Source organism: Macaca mulatta, chromosome 8, assembly GCF_049350105.2.
Source record: "Macaca mulatta isolate MMU2019108-1 chromosome 8, T2T-MMU8v2.0, whole genome shotgun sequence".
NCBI classification, from domain to species: domain Eukaryota; kingdom Metazoa; phylum Chordata; class Mammalia; order Primates; family Cercopithecidae; genus Macaca; species Macaca mulatta.
In genome coordinates this window covers 41,393,525-41,413,012 of record NC_133413.1, presented here as the reverse complement: position 1 = coordinate 41,413,012, position 19,488 = coordinate 41,393,525, and the positions used below count along the sequence as shown (strand labels likewise).

At 34.2% G+C, this 19,488-nt stretch overlaps 1 protein-coding gene across 1 annotated transcript in view; it reads right to left on the bottom strand.

Annotated features, from left to right (window-relative positions):
• The window catches only part of LOC706992 (disintegrin and metalloproteinase domain-containing protein 5), a 160,262-nt gene that overhangs the window by 31,626 nt on the left and 109,148 nt on the right, over window positions 1–19,488 (bottom strand). The window contains exons 17-18 of the mRNA XM_077942769.1: window positions 9,577–9,663; window positions 8,864–8,975 (exon numbers count right to left, since the gene is read on the bottom strand). Of these exons, the coding sequence (XP_077798895.1) occupies window positions 8,864–8,975; window positions 9,577–9,663 (199 nt within the window). The remainder of the gene's footprint in view (window positions 1–8,863; window positions 8,976–9,576; window positions 9,664–19,488) is intronic.

Genomic DNA, 19,488 nt, shown 5'->3' with positions numbered 1-19,488 from the left:
TACTAAGTAGACAATTAGGCAAAAATATGTGTGAATTTAGACTCCAGCATATGCAAAAAGCAGATAGTCATACATACAAGCACATACATATTCAATTATGTACTTATGTTTATATGATTATATGCATAATGCTATAAAACAGATTATAAGTTCCTTGAAAATATTCATGAAATAGTAACAAAAGTCAACAATGTTTTTGGCTTATAATTAAGGCAATCTAATCCATAATTTGACACTTTTTCTGGGTCATATTATGGTAACACAAATCAGTGATATTAAAAGTAAGCAGAATGGGGATAATGAAATAAACCTGGACTCATTTAGATGACCTTTGCAACCCAAACTCTTTATGTCCTAAAATGCATTCAGGATCACAAGTGTTTCTCCCACACTGAGTCCAGGCTTTACTGGGGAAAGCCCAAGGCCTCCCTGACTGGTTACAGGGCCCCCAAAGGGACTACATGGAGACAAAACATACAGCCAACTCGCATATCAGCTCAAGTCTTTCAGGGTAGACCTGTAAGCCCCAGAATGGAAGAGATGAAAGAAGAGCCCATGGCAAATGGCTAAAGGAAACTAGTTGGGTTAGAAGGTTTTCTCTGACTGCAGGCTCATGTGCTGCCATCTGGACTTCCATCTAGACTTAGAGTGGTTGGCCCAGGATATCAATCATACAGGTTTGCCTAGAACATATCCTAGTTGTAGTACTGAAAGTCTTACACACTAGTGAATCTGTCACTGGGATAGAAAAATTTCTGGTTGACAACTACTGTGGAAGGTTGCAGGGAAAAGAACAAAATATAAAATATTAATATAAAATGAAATACAAAAGATGAAAAAAATAGGCACTAAAAACAACACTGTTTTAGTGTCAAATGACTAACGCACCAACTATCCATCTTCTATAGTTGCTATTGCTGCTTTTTTTTCTTTTTCTCCCCATTACTGCTGATGTTGGCAACCACAATCTGTGTGTTCACTCTGACTAATGTAACTTAAATGTGCAATTCAAAGGTATCGAAAGCATCAGTGTTAACAGTCCATCTTTGACTTATACTACAGAATAACTGTTGTATCAAGATAGCACAGGTATAATTTTTCAAATTCAGAATATTGTAACTGTGTTTTCTAAGAACTTGGATTACAAAAATTAGAACAATTATAATACAAACACTAGAATGACCCAGATATCACAGATAAGGCGGCTAAATGACTGTATTATTATTATTATTATTATTATTATTATTATTGAATCAGAGTCTCGCTCTGTCACCTAGTCTGGAGTGCAGTGGCATGCCCTCGGCTCACTGCAACCTCTACCTCCCAAGTTCAAGCAATTAGCTAATTTATGTTCTTTCTTTTAAAGTCTTACATTTATGTACCTTCAGGATATATAATAATATAGGCTGAAAATTTTAAATAAAAAGAGAAATTTAAATAAAAATGAAAATAAAAATTTAAATTCCCAGTAAAGGATTTTTAAAGAGTTAAATTGCTATATATTTTTTCTTTTTTTTTTATTATTATTATACTTTAAGTTCTAGGGTACATGTGCATAACGTGCAGGTTTCTTACATATGTATACTTGTGCCATGTTGGTGTGCTACACCCATCAACTCGTCAGAACCCATCAACTCGTCATTTACATCAGGTATAACTCCCAATGCAATCCCTCCCCCCTCCCCCCTCCCCATAATAGGCCCCGGTGTGTGATGTTCCCTTTCCGGAGTCCAAGTGATCTCATTGTTCAGTTCCCACCTATGAGTGAAAACATTCAGTGATTGGTTTTCTGTTCTTGCGATAGTTTGCTGAGAATGATGGTTTCCAGCTGCATCCATGTCCCTACAAAGGACACAAACTCATCTTTTTCATGGCTGCATAATACTCCATGGTGTATATGTGCCACATTTTCTTAATCCAGACTGTCACTGATGGACATTTGGGTTGATTCCAAGTCTTTGCTATTGTGAATAGTGCCACAATGAACATACATGTGCATGTGTCTTATAGCAGCATGATTTATAATCCTTTGGGTATATACCCAGTAATGGGATGGCTGGGTTATACAGTTCTTCTAGTTCTACATCCTTGAGGAATCCCCATACTGTTTTCCATAATGGTTGAACTAGTTTACAATCCCACCAACAGTGTAAAAGTGTTCCTATTTCTCCACATCCTCTCCAGCATCTGTTGTTTCCTGACTTTTTAATGATTGCCATTCTAACTGGTGTGAGATGGTATCTCGTTGTGGTTTTGATTTGCATTTCTCTGATGGCCAGTGATGATGAGCATTTTTCCATGTGTCTGTTGGCTGTATGAATGTCTTCTTTTGAGAAATGTCTGTTCATATCCTTTGCCCACTTTTCGATGGGGTTGTTTGTTTTTTTCTTGTAAATTTGTTTGAGTTCTTTGTAGGTTCTGGATATTAGCCCTTTGCCAAATGAGTAGATTGCAAAAATTTTCTCCCATTCTGTAGGTTGCCTGTTCACTCTGATGGTAGTTTCTTTTGCTGTGCAGAAGCTCTTTAGTTTAATGAGATCCCATTGGTCAACTTTGGCTTTTGTTGCCATTGCTTTTGGTGTTTTAGACATGAAGTCCTTGCCCATGCCTATGTCCTGAATGGTATTACCTAGGTTTTCTTCTAGGATTTTTATGATATTAGGTCTAATATTTAAGTCTCTAATCCATCTTGAATTAATTTTCGTATAAAGAGTAAGGAAAGGATCCAGTTTCAGCTTTCTACTTATGGTGAGCCAATTTTCCCAGCACCATTTATTAAATAGGGAATCCTTTCCCGTTTTCTTGTTTTTGTCAGGTTTGTCAAAGATCATATGGCTGTACATGTGTGGTATTATTTCTGAGGGCTCTGTTCTGTTCCATTGGTCTATATCTCTGTTTTGGTACCAGTACCATGCTGTTTTGGTTACTGTAGCCTTGTAGTATAGTTTGAAGCCAGGTAGCGTGATGCCTCTAGCTTTGTTCTTTTGGCTTAGGATTGTCTTGGCAATGCAGGCTCTTTTTTGGTTCCATATGAACTTTAAAGCAGTTTTTTCCAATTCTGTGAAAAAGCCATTGGTATCTTAATGGAGATGGCATTGAATCTATAAATTACCTTGGGCAGTATGGCCATTTTCACAATATTGATTCTTCCTATCCATGAGCATGGTATGTTCTTCCATTTGTTTGTGTCCTCTTTTATTTCACTGAGCAGTGGTTTGTAGTTCTCCTTGAAGAGGTCCTTTGCATCCCTTGTAAGTTGGATTCCTAGGTATTTTATTCTCTTTGAAGCAATTGTGAATGGAAGTTCATTAATGATTTGGCTCTCTGTTTTTCTGTTACTGGTGTATAAGAATGCTTGTGATTTTTTGCACATTGATTTTGTATGCTGAGACTTTGCTGAAATTTCTTATCAGCTTAAGGAGATTTTGGGCTGAGACAATGGGGTTTTCTAAATAGACAATCATGTCATCTGCAAACAGGGACAATTTGACTTCTTCTTTTCCTAACTGAATACCCTTCATTTCTTTCTCTTGCCTGATTGCTCTAGCCCGAACTTCCAACACTATGTTGAATAGGAGTGGTGAGAGAGGGCATCCCTGTCTTGTGCCAGTTTTCAAAGAGAATTTTTCCAGTTTTTGCCCATTCAGTATGATATTGGCTGTGGGTTTGTCATAAATAGCTCTTACTATTTTGAGATACGTTCCAGCAATACTGAATTTATTGAGCGTTTTTAGCATGAAGGGCTGTTGAATTTTGTTAAAGGTCTTTTCTGCAACTATTGAGATAATCATGTGGTTTTTGTCTTTGGTTCTGTTTATATGCTGGATTATCTTTATTGATTTGCATATGTTGAACCAGCCTTGCATCCCAGGGATGAAGCCCACTTGATCATGGTGGATAAGCTTTTTGATGTGCTGCTGGATCCAGTTTGCCAGTTATTTTATTGAGGATTTTTACATCGATGTTCATCAGGGATATTGGTCTAAAATTCTCTTTTTTTGTTGTGTCTCTGCCAGGTTTTGCTATCAGGATGATGTTGGCCTCATAAAATGAGTTAGGGAGGATTCCCTCTTTTTCTATTGATTGGAATAGTTTCAGAAGGAATGGTACCAGCTCCTCCTTGTACCTCTGGTAGAATTCAGCTGTGAATCCATCTGGTCCTGGACTTTTTTTGGTTGGTAGGCTATTAATTATTGCCTCAATTTCAGAGCCTGCTATTGGTCTACTCAGGGATTCATCTTCTTCCTGGTTTAGTCTTGGGAGAGTGTAAGTATCCAGGAAATTATCCATTTCCTCTAGATTTTCTAGTTTATTTGCATAGAGGTGTTTATAGTATTATCTGATGGCAGTTTGTATTTCTGTGGGGTCGGTGGTGATATCCCCTTTATCATTTTTTATTGTGTCTATTTGATTCTTCTCTCTTTTCTTCTTTATTAGTCTTGTTAGCGGTCTATCAATTTTGTTGATCTTTTCAAAAAACCAACTCCTGGATTCATTGATTTTTTGGAGGGTATTTTGTGTCTCTATCTCCTTCGGTTCTGCTCTGATCTTAGTTATTTCTTGCCTTCTGCTAGCTTTTGAATGTGTTTGCTCTTGCTTCTCTAGTTCTTTTAATTGTGATGTTAAAGTGTCAATTTTAGATCTTTCCAGCTTTCTCTTCTGGGTATTTAGTGCTATAAATTTCCCTCTACACACTGCTTTAAATGTGTCCCAGAGATTCTGGTATGTTGTATGTTCTCTTTAGTTTCAAAGAACAACTTTATTTCTGCCTTCATTTCGTTATGTACCCAGTAGTCATTCAGGAGCAGGTTATTCAGTTTCCATGTAGTTGAGCGGTTTTGATTGAGTTTCTTAGTCCTGAGTTCTAGTTTGATTGCACTGTGGTCTGAGAGACAGTTTGTTATAATTTCTGTTCTTACACATTTGCTGAGGAGTGCTTTACTTCCAATTATGTGGTCAATTTTGGAATAAGTGTGATGTGGTGCTGAGAAGAATGTACATTCTGTTGATTTGGGGTGGAGAGTTCTATAGATGTCTATTAGGTCTGCTTGCTGCAGAGATGAGTTCAATTCCTGGATATCCTTGTTAACTTTCTGTCTCGTTGATCTGTCTAATGTTGACACTGGAGTGTTGAAGTCTCCCATTATTATTGTATGGGAGTCTAAGTCTCTTTGTAAGTCTCTAAGGACTTGCTTTATGAATCTGGGTGCTCCTGTATTGGGTGCATATATATTTAGGATAGTTAGCTCTTCCTGTTGAATTGATCCCTTTACCATTATGTAATGGCCTTCTTTGTCTCTTTTGATCTTTGATGGTTTAAAGTCTGTTTTATCAGAGACTAGTATTGCAACCCCTGCTTTTTTTTGTTTTCCATTTGCTTGGTAGATCTTCCTCCATCCCTTTATTTTGAGCTTATGTATGTCTCTGCATGTGAGATGGGTTTCCTGAATACAGCAAACTGATGGGTCTTGACTCTTTATCCAGTTTGCCAGTCTGTGTCTCTTAATTGGACCATTTAGTCCATTTACATTCAAGGTTAATATTGTTATGTGTGAACTTGATCCTGCTGTTATGATATTAACTGGTTATTTTGCTCGTTAGTTGATGCAGTTTCTTCCTAGCCTCGATGGTCTTTACATTTTGGCATGTTTTTGCAATGGCTGGTACCACTTGTTCCTTTCCATGTTTAGTGCTTCCTTCAGGGTCTCTTATAAGGCAGGCCTAGTGGTGACAAAATCTCTAAGCATTTGCTTATCTGTAAAGGATTTTATTTCTCCTTCACTTATGAAACTTAGTTTGGCTGGATATGAAATTCTGGGTTTAAAATTCTTTTCTTTAAGAAAGTTGAATATTGGCCCCCACTCTCTTCTGGCTTGGAGAGTTTCTGCCGAGAGATCTGCTGTTAGTCTGATGGGCTTCCCTTTGTGGGTAACCCGACCTTTCTCTCTGGCTGCCCTTAAGATTTTTTCCTTCATTTCAACTTTGGTGAATCTGACAATTATGTGTCTTGGAGTTGCTCTTCTCGAGAAGTATCTTTGTGGCATTCTCTGTATTTCCTGAATTTGGATGTTGGCCTGCCCTACTAGGTTGGGGAAGTTCTCCTGGATGATATCCTGAAGAGTGTTTTCCAACTTGGTTCCATTTTCCCCCTCACTTTCAGGCACCCCAATCAGACGTAGATTTGGTCTTTTTACATAATCCCATACTTCTTGCAGGCTTTGTTCATTTCTTTCTCTTCTTTTTTCTTTAGATTTCTCTTCTCGCTTCATTTCATGCATTTGATCCTCACTCATTGATACTCTTTCTTCCAGTTGATCGAGTTGGTTACTGAAGCTTGTGCATTTGTCACGTATTTCTTGTGTCACGGTTTTCATCTCTGTCAGTTCGTTTACGGCCTTCTCTGCATTAATTATTCTAGTTATCAATTCTTCCACTCTTTTTTCAAGATTTTTAGTTTCTTTTCTGGGTACATAATTCCTCCTTTAGCTCTGAGAAGTTTGATGGACTGAAGCCTTCTTCTTTCATCTTGTCAAAGTCATTCTCTGTCCAGCTTTGATCCGTTGCTGGCGATGAGCTGCGTTCCTTTGCAGGGGGAGATGCGCTCTTATTTTTTGAATTTCCAGCTTTTCTGCCCTGCTTTTTCCCCATCTTTGTGGTTTTATCTGCCTCTGGCCTTTGATGATGATGATGTACTGATGGGGTTTTGGTGTGGGTGTCCTTCCTGTTTGTTAGTTTTCCTTCTAACAGTCAGGACCCTCAGCTGTAGGTCTGTTGGAGATTACTTGAGGTCCACTCCAGGCCCTGTTTGCCTGGGTATCAGCAGCAGAGGCTGCAGAAGATAGAATATTGCTGAACAGCGAGTGTACCTGTCTGAATCTTGCTTTGGAAGCTTCCTCTCAGGGGTGTACTCCACCGTGTGAGGTGTGGGGTGTCAGTCTGCCCCTAGTGGGGGATGTCTCCCAGTCAGGCTACTAAGGGCTCAGAGACCCACTTGAGCAGGCAGTCTGTCCCTTCTCAGATCTCAACCTCCATGTTGGAGATCCACTGCTCTCTTCAAAGCTGTCAAACAGAGTCGTTTGCATCTGCAGAGGTTTCAGCTGCTTTTTGTTGTTGTTGTTGTTGTTGTTTAGCTGTGCCCTGTCCCCAGAGGTCTAGTCTACAGAGACAGGCAGGACTCCTTGAGCTGCTGTGAGCTCCACCTAGTTGGAGCTTCCCAGCCGCTTTGTTTACCGATTTAAGCCTCAGCAATGGCGGGCGCCCCTCCCCTAGCCTGGCTGCTGCCTTGCCGGTAGATCACAGACTGCTGTGCTAGCAACGAGTGAGGCTCCGTGGGCATGGGACCCTCCCGGCCAGGTATGGGATATAATCTCCTGGTGTGCCCATTTGCTAAGACCTTTGGTAAAGCGCAGTATTGGGGTGGGAGTTACCCGATTTTCCAGGTGTTGTGTGTCTCAGTTCCCCTGGCTAGGAAAAGGGATTCCCTTCCCCCTCGCGCTTCCCATGTGAGGCAATGCCTCACCCTGCTTCAGCTCTCGCTGGTCGGGCTGCAGCAGCTGACCAGCACCGATTGTCCGGCACTCCCTAGTGAGATGAACCCAGTACCTCAGTTGAAAATGCAGAAATCACCTGTCTTCTGTGTCGCTGGCCCTGGGAGTTGGAGACTGGAGCTGTTCCTATTTGGCCATCTTGCTCCACCCCCTAAATTGCTATATTATAGGACTTTCTGTTTCTCACTGTAAACTACTGTTTACTGAAAATACATATTCAAATAAACATTTATTTTTCATGTTATCATATGAAAATAATAATATACGCATATAGTTATATGTTATAGGCTTAATTATTATGGGGTATTTTTTGTCTGATACATAGTTTGATGTGGCTTTGCACTGTCTCTTTAAAAAGCTGATCAGCCTATATACACTTTTATGTAGCATCCAAGCTACAGATAAGTCTGCCCCAAAGTTTCAGAACTTTCTTGCAAGGTCCTAAAAGAGATAGGGGTAGAGGCCTGGCCAACGTGGTGAAACCCTTCCTCTACTAAAAATACAAAAATTAGCCGGTCGTGGTGGTGGGCACCTGTAATCCCAGCTACTCGGGAGCCTGAGGCTAGAGAATTGCTTGAACCCAGGAGGTGGAGGTTTCAGTGAGCAGAGATCGTTGCACTCCAGCCTGGGTGACAAGAGCGAAACTCCATCTCACACACAAAAAAAGAGAGAGATGGGGGTAGAGTTCGCAGCTCATTTATGCTCCCAGTTATTTGGGGTAGACTCATACCTTCTAGAACCAGGGTATGCCTTGCACCTCCAGTTGACCCCAATTCATCTAGGTCTGATTAATCTCAAAATACCACTCAGGAACATCAGGACAGGATTAGAAAGAGCAAATTTCCAAAGATTAGCATGGAGCCCTTACAATGCAGGAGAAAGACAACCAATTATAAGTGAATAGGAAGAAAATACAGTCTGAAAGATTCTAGGGACATTAATATAATAATGACTATACTGACACTATTATAAGCTCTAGTTTATAGGAGTTTATAATAAATACAGTAAACATAAATATAATAGTAAATATAAATATAGGAGATGATCCAAAGTGAACAGTTTAAATTAACTGGTCAAATTTTACACACCAAAATTTCTACTTTTAAAACTGCCTAACATTGGCCATACTTTTTCTCAGTAAACAATGTCAATGCTGATATAGAAAGAACAGCACAAACTTGCACTGTCAACATTTTTTAAATCTTACAAATAAAATAAAAGCAAGTTGACATTAGTTGCTTTGTAATCTGGCTTGAAACCTATAATTTACTGTCTTACATACTGTACATAATTAATACAATTTTAAGAACACTAACCAGCTGGTACTAAGTGTCCATCATCAGTACTTCCAAATGCTTCTTTCTTTGGTTTGCAGTGAGGAGGATTATACCCCTTTTCACAATGGCAATGGTTAAAATTGTTGCAAATCTTAAATAATAAAAAAAGAATAATTTTGATGGAGACTAATGAATAATCTATACTTACTCCACAGAGTATCTCATTCTAGAGAATTATCTAAATAGATAAATTTATCAAATTTTCCCTTGCTGATGTTCATACTATGCAAAGTACATCTAGCTTTTGTTGTCAAATCAAATTTTTTCTAAAAAATTCTTTTAACTCCCCCCATAGCCAGGCCCAAATACCTCAAATTACCAGTAACTTGCCACTAATTATAATCTACTTGCTAGCTGACAGCCTAGACACTAAATTAACTTGCATGATTAGCAAGAAAATTCTAATGATCTTTATTTACCAGTTTCTATCTTCTATTGCTTATAGCATATCCACCTCACATATCCATCAAACATTTTAAACATCCAGAATCATCTTAAATGTTTTCTCTTTGTCTTCTCTAATAAGTAGTTTGATAAGTTTCTTAAGACAAAATTGAGGTTATAAATTATAGACTGTTAAATGACACCAAATGACATAAAAATGGCAAGCAAAAAAAGTCATTTTTTTAAAATCTTCAAATTGTTTGATTGTTAAAAGCAAGCTGCTTAAAATAAACATTGCAGTTACTTACTCCATGACCACTGCACTCAATAGAAGCCTCGCACGTTTCAAAATCCATCAGGAATCTAACATGCTTACAACGCATTTTGAAACAATACTAAAAACAAAGCAAAAAAGTACAAAATAAAATCAGTCAAAAAATCAGATTTTGTGCATGGCTAACACGTTTAAACATTCAAGAAAATACTAGAATTCGTATTATCAAAAGTTTGCATTAAAAAGCTGTGAGTGTCCAGTGAAAAAAAAAATAATTGTGACTACATTGAAGTAAACATGAAATAAACTACGTACTTTCAGATTGTAAAGATGTAATCATATGTAAGAAACCAGAGGTGTTATTTTCTTTCCATTTAGTATCGGAAGTCAACTTAGATAAATTACTGGAAAAAACAACTTGATTAGTCATTTGAGTTCAAGAATTATCTGAAGAACATTTTTAAATATACCCATGTGTGGGCTCCCCTTGAGAGCATTATATCAAAAACTCTGGGGAGAGGATCCAGTTGTTTCTCAAGAGCAGCCAGGTTGGAGAACTATTGAGTAGAGAAGTGATATCTCAAAATCATGAGTATCAGCAGCAAAGGAAGATAGTTTACTCTTCCATATGACAAAATACAAAGAAAGAGGGAAGAAAGGACAACAGGTAATTATATGAGGTAATGGGACAATGGGACACTCCCCTTGGTGAGATGGATAAAAGGCCTTCTAAGAAAGAAAAGTTTCATGGGTGAATTTAAATTTTTCTAATTTCTGACATACATTTATGTGATCTTCTTTAATTATCAAAAAACTGTCACTAAATTCACCATGTTGTGAAAGAGTTTTATATTTGGAGTGAGTTTTGTCTTTGGGTCATAATAATGACTATATGCAGAAACAGGAGAGTCAGGACTCTGTAATGGAGGTTTGAGCTAATACCATTTAGATTTTGACGGTAAGGGAGGCTTCAGATCATATTTGTATTCCATATATTTTGAAATGAGCAAGAAATAACAGGGACTCTGTTTTTTTATGTGCTATTTATTATCAAAATGTTACTAAATAGAAATAAATTAGCAAGTCTACTCAGAAGCTTTCTCTCAAAAATAGTATGTTAATTTAACTTCACATAGTATCTTCTTGATTTAAATCAATTAGACTATTAAAATCATATTAAATATATTGTTAATTTATAGACTATTACATGTTTCCAATAATATTGCATAATTATATTGTGCAACATTAATTGTTAATGTTGTTTTCATATTTTGGTATGTTATATAAATAATAACAATAATGCACATATAGTAGAACATAATATTCTAATAATAGTTTAATTAAAGTATTCATCTACCAATCAGGAAAAAATCAGAGTCCATTATAAAAAGTAAAAACCAACACACATTTGGCTTTTCTATTGAAACAATAAATACAATTCAAAAAATGTTATCGCAAAAACCATGCTAATGAAGAAAAATTCTTGCTCACATAATATCTTACTCAACCAAAACTATTATTCATTTGAGATCTTCAGCTCTTTTCTAAAGATTTACTCACTAATAATGTATGCAAAATTACTAGATTATATATGTCAGAACATCAAAAAATTTATGTATAAAAATTACTAAAATATTGTATTGCTCTTAAAAGAGGTGTGAAGATCATTAATAACATATACTGCTGAACTTGTAAATAAATAGGGAAAATGGAGAATTGCCTAACTTTTCAATATTCTATTTAAACATTCTTTAAGAGACCCACCTAAGGTCCACCTAAAGACTATGTAATCATTTGAGTGAAAATTCATACCATGTAAAGACATTACCAGGTGAATGGGTAGAACAAAAAGGAGAGATGGAAATGTAACAAATATATTAGCACAGGAGGCTTGTTTGAATGTGCAGGTCTGAGACCCCTTTCTCTATCCAGAGACATAAGGAAAACTGTGGGAGTGAGAAACTTGGGACCTGATGAAGAACTCCACCGTACCTCTCCCCTACAGAGAGACATGCAGTTGGCTGGCCTGACGAATCTCCTATCCTTCCAGGAGACACCAGCAAAGACCATGGAGAGTCCCAGGGGCAATAGGTAAACCAAGCCAACCAAACAACATTGTAAAGGCTCTGACTGCCTTTGGAACAGCCCACAAAAGAAGGCCAAGACCTAAACGAGATTGCTTGCTGCTAAAACAGTGCTTTATATTTGACACAGAGTCTCCTAACATAATAAATACAATTTCTGGATGCAACTAAGTCTTTCCAAGAGCTGAGAAAATCACAACTTGAATGATAAAAGACAACCAACTGATATCAGAACCAAGATGATTCAGATGATAGGATTATATGACAAGGACTGTAAAGCAGCTATTATAAAAATAAATGAATAATCAATTACAAATCTTCTTGAAACAAATTAAAAAATACAAAAATCTTAGCAAAGGAACAGGTGATATAAAAATAAACCAAATGGGAATTATAGAATGAAAAAATAGAATAACCTAAATTAAAAAAAAAAAAAAAGCCAAGTGACTGAGCTCAAATCAGTAAACTTGAAATAGCAAAGAAATGTTTATCAGAAATCTTGGAACACCACAAAGGAAGTAAAAAAACAAGGAAAGGAAGATGAGTAAATAAAATGGACTATCCATTTCTTTATAGGTTTTTAAAATTACAGTTAATGATTGAAACAAAAATTGTAACACCACCAATGATACTTAAATGTAGGGAAGGTAAATACAACTAAAATGGGAGTGAGGTTGTTTTCTCATTTCACTCAAAGTGGCCTCTTTAGGCCACATACATATATCGTAAGACCTTGAGCAGCCACTATGAAAACTACTCAAAGAGATGGCTGACTTAGAAACATTATAACTGGATCAAGATAGCATCCTAAAACAATGTTTAAATCACCCATTGAAAGGCAAGAAAAGACAAAAGTAAGAAGAGGAACCAGAGGAAACAAATAATGAAATAACATACTTAGGCAATAACATTACACCAACCAAAAGACCAGGCCACACTGTATTAGAGGCATGACTCAACTATGTGATGCTTTTAAAAACTCTCCCCAAATTCAATGGCAGAGATAGATTTAAATAAAAAGGACAGAAAACATATATCGTTCAAACTTTTATCCATAAAAGCAGGAGTAGCTATATTTATACTTTAGAGTAGACTTCAGAGCAAAGAAAATTACTAAAGACAAATGAAGACACTATGTCATGATATGATAATCATTCTAACAATAACACACAATTATCCTAAATATCTACACCCCAAACCACAAAGCCTCCAAACATGAGGCAAAAAGTAATAGCACTGAAAGGAAAATAGACAAATCCACAATTGAAGTTGGATATTTTGACACCTTTGTCTCAGTAATTTACAGAAATTATACAGAAAGTCAGCAGATATACGGGAATCTGAACAAAATAGGATTTAATTGACACATATACAGGTCACTACAACCAGTAGCATCAGAATATACATTTCTACAAGCGCCTATGGAATATGCAGCAAGATATATCATATTCTTTATCATAAAGAAAACCTCAACAAGTTTTTAAAAATTAAAATTATGAGAACATGTTCTCTGATAATAATAAAATCGAACCTGTAATCAGTAAAAGAAATACAATAGGAAAATCTCTAAATATGTTGAAATAAAACAATACATTTATCAAAAATTCATGTATCAAATAACCCTCAAAGAAACTTAAAAAAATACATAGAACCAAAAGAAAACAAAAATATACTTTAAAATATGTAGGATGCAGCTAAAACAGTTCTGTGAGGGAGATTTATAAGACCAAATGCTATAAAGGAGAAAAAGCCTCAAAGCAATCATTGAAGTTACCACTTCAAGAAACTGGAGGAAAGGAAGAAGAAATTAAACTCAAAGCAAAAGAAAGTAAATTATAATAAAAGCAGAAATCAATGAAATAGATTGCAAGTTCCATATGAAATTAAAAACTGGAAAATAATAAAGAAACCAATATAACAGAGTGGAGTCTTTAAATTTTTTTATGAAATTAATAAATTGTTAGCAAGACTGAGAAAAATAAATGAAACAAAAAGCAAATTCTTTGAAATTTTTTATGAAATTAATAACTTTAGCAAGACTGAGAAGTTTAAAAAAGAAGACACAAATCACCAATATCAGAAATGAGATAAAGGATATCATTGCAGATCCTGCAGCCATTACACAGAATTATGAAGAAATACTATGAACAGCTTTACATTTATAAATTCAGAAACTTTGAGGAAATTGACCAATTTCTAGCAAACCATGAACAACCAAAAATCACCAAGAAACAGCTTATAATCTGAAGACCATTACAACAACTGAAGAAATTGAATTCATAGTTTAAAACCTCCTAAAAAGTGAAATTTCCAGGCCCAAATGATTTCACTAGAGAATTCTATCAACATTTAAAGAAAAAATTAACATACATTTTACACAATCTCTTTCCAAAAATAGAAGAATAAAAAACAGTTTTCAATTAATTTTATAATGCCATATAAAATGACCAAAATCAGATAAACACATTGCAACAACAGCAATAAAAAAAAACTACAGACCAATACCCCTCATGAATTTGGATACAAAGATTATTCAACAAAATATTAGCAAACTAAATGCAACAATGCATAAAAAATTTATACACAATGACCAAGTGATATTAACACCAAGTAAGTAATGCTGGTTCTACATTTAAAAATTGATTAATGTAATCCAACATTCAATGAACTAAAGAAGAAAAATCATGTGACCACATCAGTTGACACACAAAAAGCATTTGACAAAATTCAAGACACAAGTATAATAAAAACCTTCAATAAGTTAGCAGTAGAAAATGGTTGACTCAACTTAAGGGGCATCTGCAAAAAAAAAAAGAAACCTACATCTAACATCATATTTAATGATGAAAGACTTAATACATTCCTCTTAGATTAGGAAAAAGTCCAGGACATCCTCTCTCAACACTCTTATTCAACATCATACTGTAAGTTCTAACCATTGCAGTAAAGCAAGAAAAAGAAATAAAACATATACAGATTGAAAAGGAAAAAATAAAATGATCTCTATTTCCAAATTATTTTCTACCTAAAAAAATCCCAAGAAATCCACAATCAAACTCCTACAACTAAGTTAACACAGGACAGTTGCAGGATAAAAGATCCACACCCAAAATTCAATAAGAAATGGGGAAAGGACTCTCTAATAAATGGTTCTGTGATAGCTGGTTAGCCAAATGCAGAAGAATGAATCTGGACCCCTACCTTTAACAATATACAAAACTTAACTGAAGATGGATTCAAAACTTAAACCTAAAGTCTAGGAAACAACTCTTCTGTCCAAAAAATTTAGGATTAAAACTCCAAATAGAATTTAGGACTAAAACTCCAAAAGCAAATGCAACAACAACAACAAAAAAATAGATAGGATTTAATTAAACTAAAAAAAGTGTCTACATAGCAAACAAATAACAACAGAGTAAACAGACAACCTACAAAATGGGAGAAAATATTTGCAAACTATGCATCCAACAAAGAACTGATATCCAGAATCCACCAGGAACGCAACAACTTAACTGAAAAACAAATAATCCCAGTAACAAGTGGGCAAAGGACATGAACAGACATCTCTCAAAAGAAGATATACGAGTGGCTAGCAAACATATGATAAAATGCTGAGCATCACCAAAGATCAGAGAAATGTAATTTAAAGTTATGATGACGCCCTATCTCACATCAGTCCAAATGGCTTTTTTCTTTTTCTTTTGTTTTTCTTTTTTTGAGATGGAGTCTCGCTCTGTCGCCACCTCCAGGGTTCATGCCATTCCTCTGTCTCAGCCTCCCGAGTAGCTGGGACTACAGGCACCCGCCACCATGCCCGGCTAATTTTTATGTATTTTTAGTAGAGATAGGGTTTCACTGTGTTAGCCAGAAAGGTCTCGATCTCCTGACCTCATGATCCACCTTCATCAGCCTCCCAAAGTGCTGGGACTACAGGTGTGCGCCACCACGCCAGGCCTCAGAATGGTTATTCTTAAAAAGTCTAAAAACAATAGATGTTGGTGAGGATGTGGATAAAACGTAACACATATATAATTATATATATGTGAAGAAAAGGTAACACATATACATAATTCATGTGGAGAAAAGGTAACACATATATATAATTCATGTGTAAACATAACACAGATATATAATTCATTTATTATATAGTATATAATTTATTATATACTATATACTATATAGTATATATAGTATATAATAGTATATATTATATAGTATATCATATACTATATAATATATAATAAATGAATTATTTATCTAAATTTATCAATATCTTTATATATCTAGATATATATCTTTATCTTTTATATATAAATATCTTTTATAAAAATCTTTATATATCTAGATATATAATTCATTTATTATATATAAGAATTCATTATAAATAATAAATTATATTAATTATATTATATATATCTAATAAATGCATTTATCATATATTATACTTAAATGAATTTGTTACATATTATTTATGTATTTATATTATATATATTACTGTGTAGTAATTCATGTATTATATATCTATATATCTAGGTATATAATTCATTTATTATATATGATTATATATGAATTTATTCTGAATTTATCATATATGAATTATATAATTCATTTATTATACATTAATATAATATATTATATATTAATTAATATATTATATAATATATATAAAAATTACAAAATATATTATATATAATATATTTTATATTATACTAATATATGTTAATTTATTATATATTATTATATATAATAAATGAATTCTATATCTAGATATATAAAGATATATAATACATTCATTATTATATAGCAATAAAAATAATTAAATCATGTCCCATGCAGTACAGCAATATGGATAAAGGTAGACACCATTATCATATATATGAACTAACTCAGAAACTGAAAATCAAATACCATGTGTTCTCACTTATAAGTGAAAGCTAAAAAATGGGTACACATGGACATAATGATGGAAATAATAGGCACCAGGAACCCCAAAAGTGGGGAAAAATCAGGGGGTTAGGGTTGAAAAATAACTGACTGGAGACAATGTTCATTATTCAGGTGACAGGCACACTAGATGTCAAAACTTCACCAATACCTGCACATGTACCTCCCTGAATCTATAAAAATTTAAAAATAAATTATTTAATCTATCAAAAATTTAGAATAATAATTTCTAATAAAAAAGTAAATTAAAAATCTGGAAAAATAATCTCAGGAAAACTGTAAACTTCACAAAGCTATAGAAATTAAACAAAACACTCTTAAGGAACCAGTGAAACAAAGAAAGAATCACTAAGAAAATTAAAAAACACTTACAAACAAATAGAAATATAAACTCAATATTCCAAAACTTATGGAATGCAGTGAAAGAAGTTCTAGGGGGAAAACTTATTAGCATAAATGCTACATAAAAAAGAAGAAAAATTTAAAATCAACAACCTAACTTTACAACTTAAGGAAATAGAAAAAAACAAAACAAAATAAACTAAATTCTAGCAGAAGGAAGAAAATAAAGAGTAAAGCAGAGATAAAATACAGAGTAAAACAATAAAGTTAATGAAACCAAAAATTGGTTCTTTGAAAAGATGAACAAAATTGACAAACCTTTATCTAGACATACTAATAAAGACAGAAAACTCAAATTACTAAAGTCAGGAATAAAAGTGAGAACATTACTACCAATTCTACAGAAATAGAAAGGATTATAAGAATACCAAGACCTATTGTTTACCAGTGGACTGTATTAGCTTGATAAAACTGACAAATTAATAGAAACACAAAACCTATCAACACTATGAAGAACTTAAAAACCTGAACAGTCTCCTAACTCATAAGGAGATTTAATTAATAATTCAATTAATTAATTAATTAATAATCATAAACCTTCCTATGAAGAAAATTTCTGGACGTAATGGCTTCAAATATGTAAAGAAGAATTAACACCAGTTCTTCTCAAATTTTTCCAAAAACATGAAGAAGAGGAAACATCTTCTAACTCATTTTATAAGGACAGCATTATCCTGATATCAAAGCCAGAAAAATACACTATAAAGAAAAAATACAGACCAATAACCATTATGAACATAGATGCAGAATCCTCAGTAAAATGCTGGCAAACTGCGCTATATTAGGAGTACACACTATGATCAACTGCGATTTCTGGAATGCAAGGATGGTTCAATGTATGATAACTGACCAATGTAATAACCACATTAATAGAATGAAGGAGAAAAACAAAATGATCATCTTAATTGATAAAGAAAAGGTTTTAACAAAATTCAACACCTTTCATGACACAAACACCCAAAGTACACTCAGTCATGAAGTAGAAGAAAACTACCTCAACATGATAAAAATCCATATATAAAAACCCCACAGCTGACATTATACTTAATGATACGACTTTAAAGCTTCTCCTCTAAGATCAGGAACAGGGCAAGGATACTTCCTTTCACCACTTCTCCTCAACATTATACTGGAAGTTCTAGTCAGAGATATTAGGCAAGAAAAAGAAATAAAAGGCATCCAAATTGGAAAGGAACAATTAAAACTTTTCTGTTTCCAGAGGACATAATTTTACAGGTAGAAAACTCTAAGGATTACACCAAGCTGTTGGAATTAACAATGTATTCAGCAAAGTGGCAAAATACAAAATCAACATACAAAAACTGGCTTCATTTCTATACAGTAACAATGAACACTCTGAAAGGGATATTTTGAATACATTTCCATTTATGATAGCATCAAAAAGTACTTAAAGCAAAGTACTTAAAGAATTAATTTAACAAGGCAGTTTAAGATGTCCATATTAAAGTGATCTACAGATTCAATACAATTACTATAAAAATTCCAATGATTTTTTTGCAGAAATGGAAAAATTTATACTAAAATTCATAGAGAATCTCAAGGAACCCCAAAAACAATCTTGAAAAACAAGAACAAAGCTAAAAGAGTCACATTTCTCAATTTCAAAACTTACTAGGAAGCTACAGGAATGAAAACATTGTGGTACTGGCATAAAGACTAATATATTACCAATGGAATAGAATAAACAGCCCATAAACAAATGCTTGCATATATGGTCAAAAGATACTACTGAATTTTTACAAGGGTGCTGAGACCATTCAATGGAGAGAGGACAATCATTGCAACAAATTGTGCTAGAGAAACAAGATGTCCACACACAAAAGAATAAAACTGAACCTTTACCTAACACCACATACAAAAATGAACTTGAAATGGATTCTATAGGTAAACATAAGACCTTAAAACTATAATACTCTTAGAATAAAATATGGGGCAAAAGCCAGTGATTTATTGGCTATGACACCAAAAGTACATGCAACAAAAGAAAAAATAGACTAATTGGATTTTATAATTGTTTTTAAATTGTGCATTAAAAGACACTATCAACAGAGCAAAAAGGCAACTCAAAGAATGAAAGAAAATATTTTAAAATCATATCATAAGAGAGTAATATCCAAAATATATAAAGAATTCCTAAAACTAAACAACAAAGAAAGATGATTTAAAAATAGGAATAGCATTTAAATAGACATTTCCCTAAAGAAGATATACAAATGGTCAATAAGCACAAGAAAAGCTGCTCAAAATCACAAATCATTAGGGAAATGCAAATCAAAATTACAGTGAGATACCACTTGATAGTACAGCTACTATCGAAAAAAGAAAAAAAACAGAAAGTAAGTATTGGTGAGAATGTGGAGAAACTAGAACCATTATGCATGGCTAGTGGAAATGTAAAATGGTATAGCCACTGTGGAAGACGGTACGGCAGTTCCTCAAAAATTTAAAAATAGAACTACCATGTGATCCAGCAATTCTACTTCCAGGTATATACC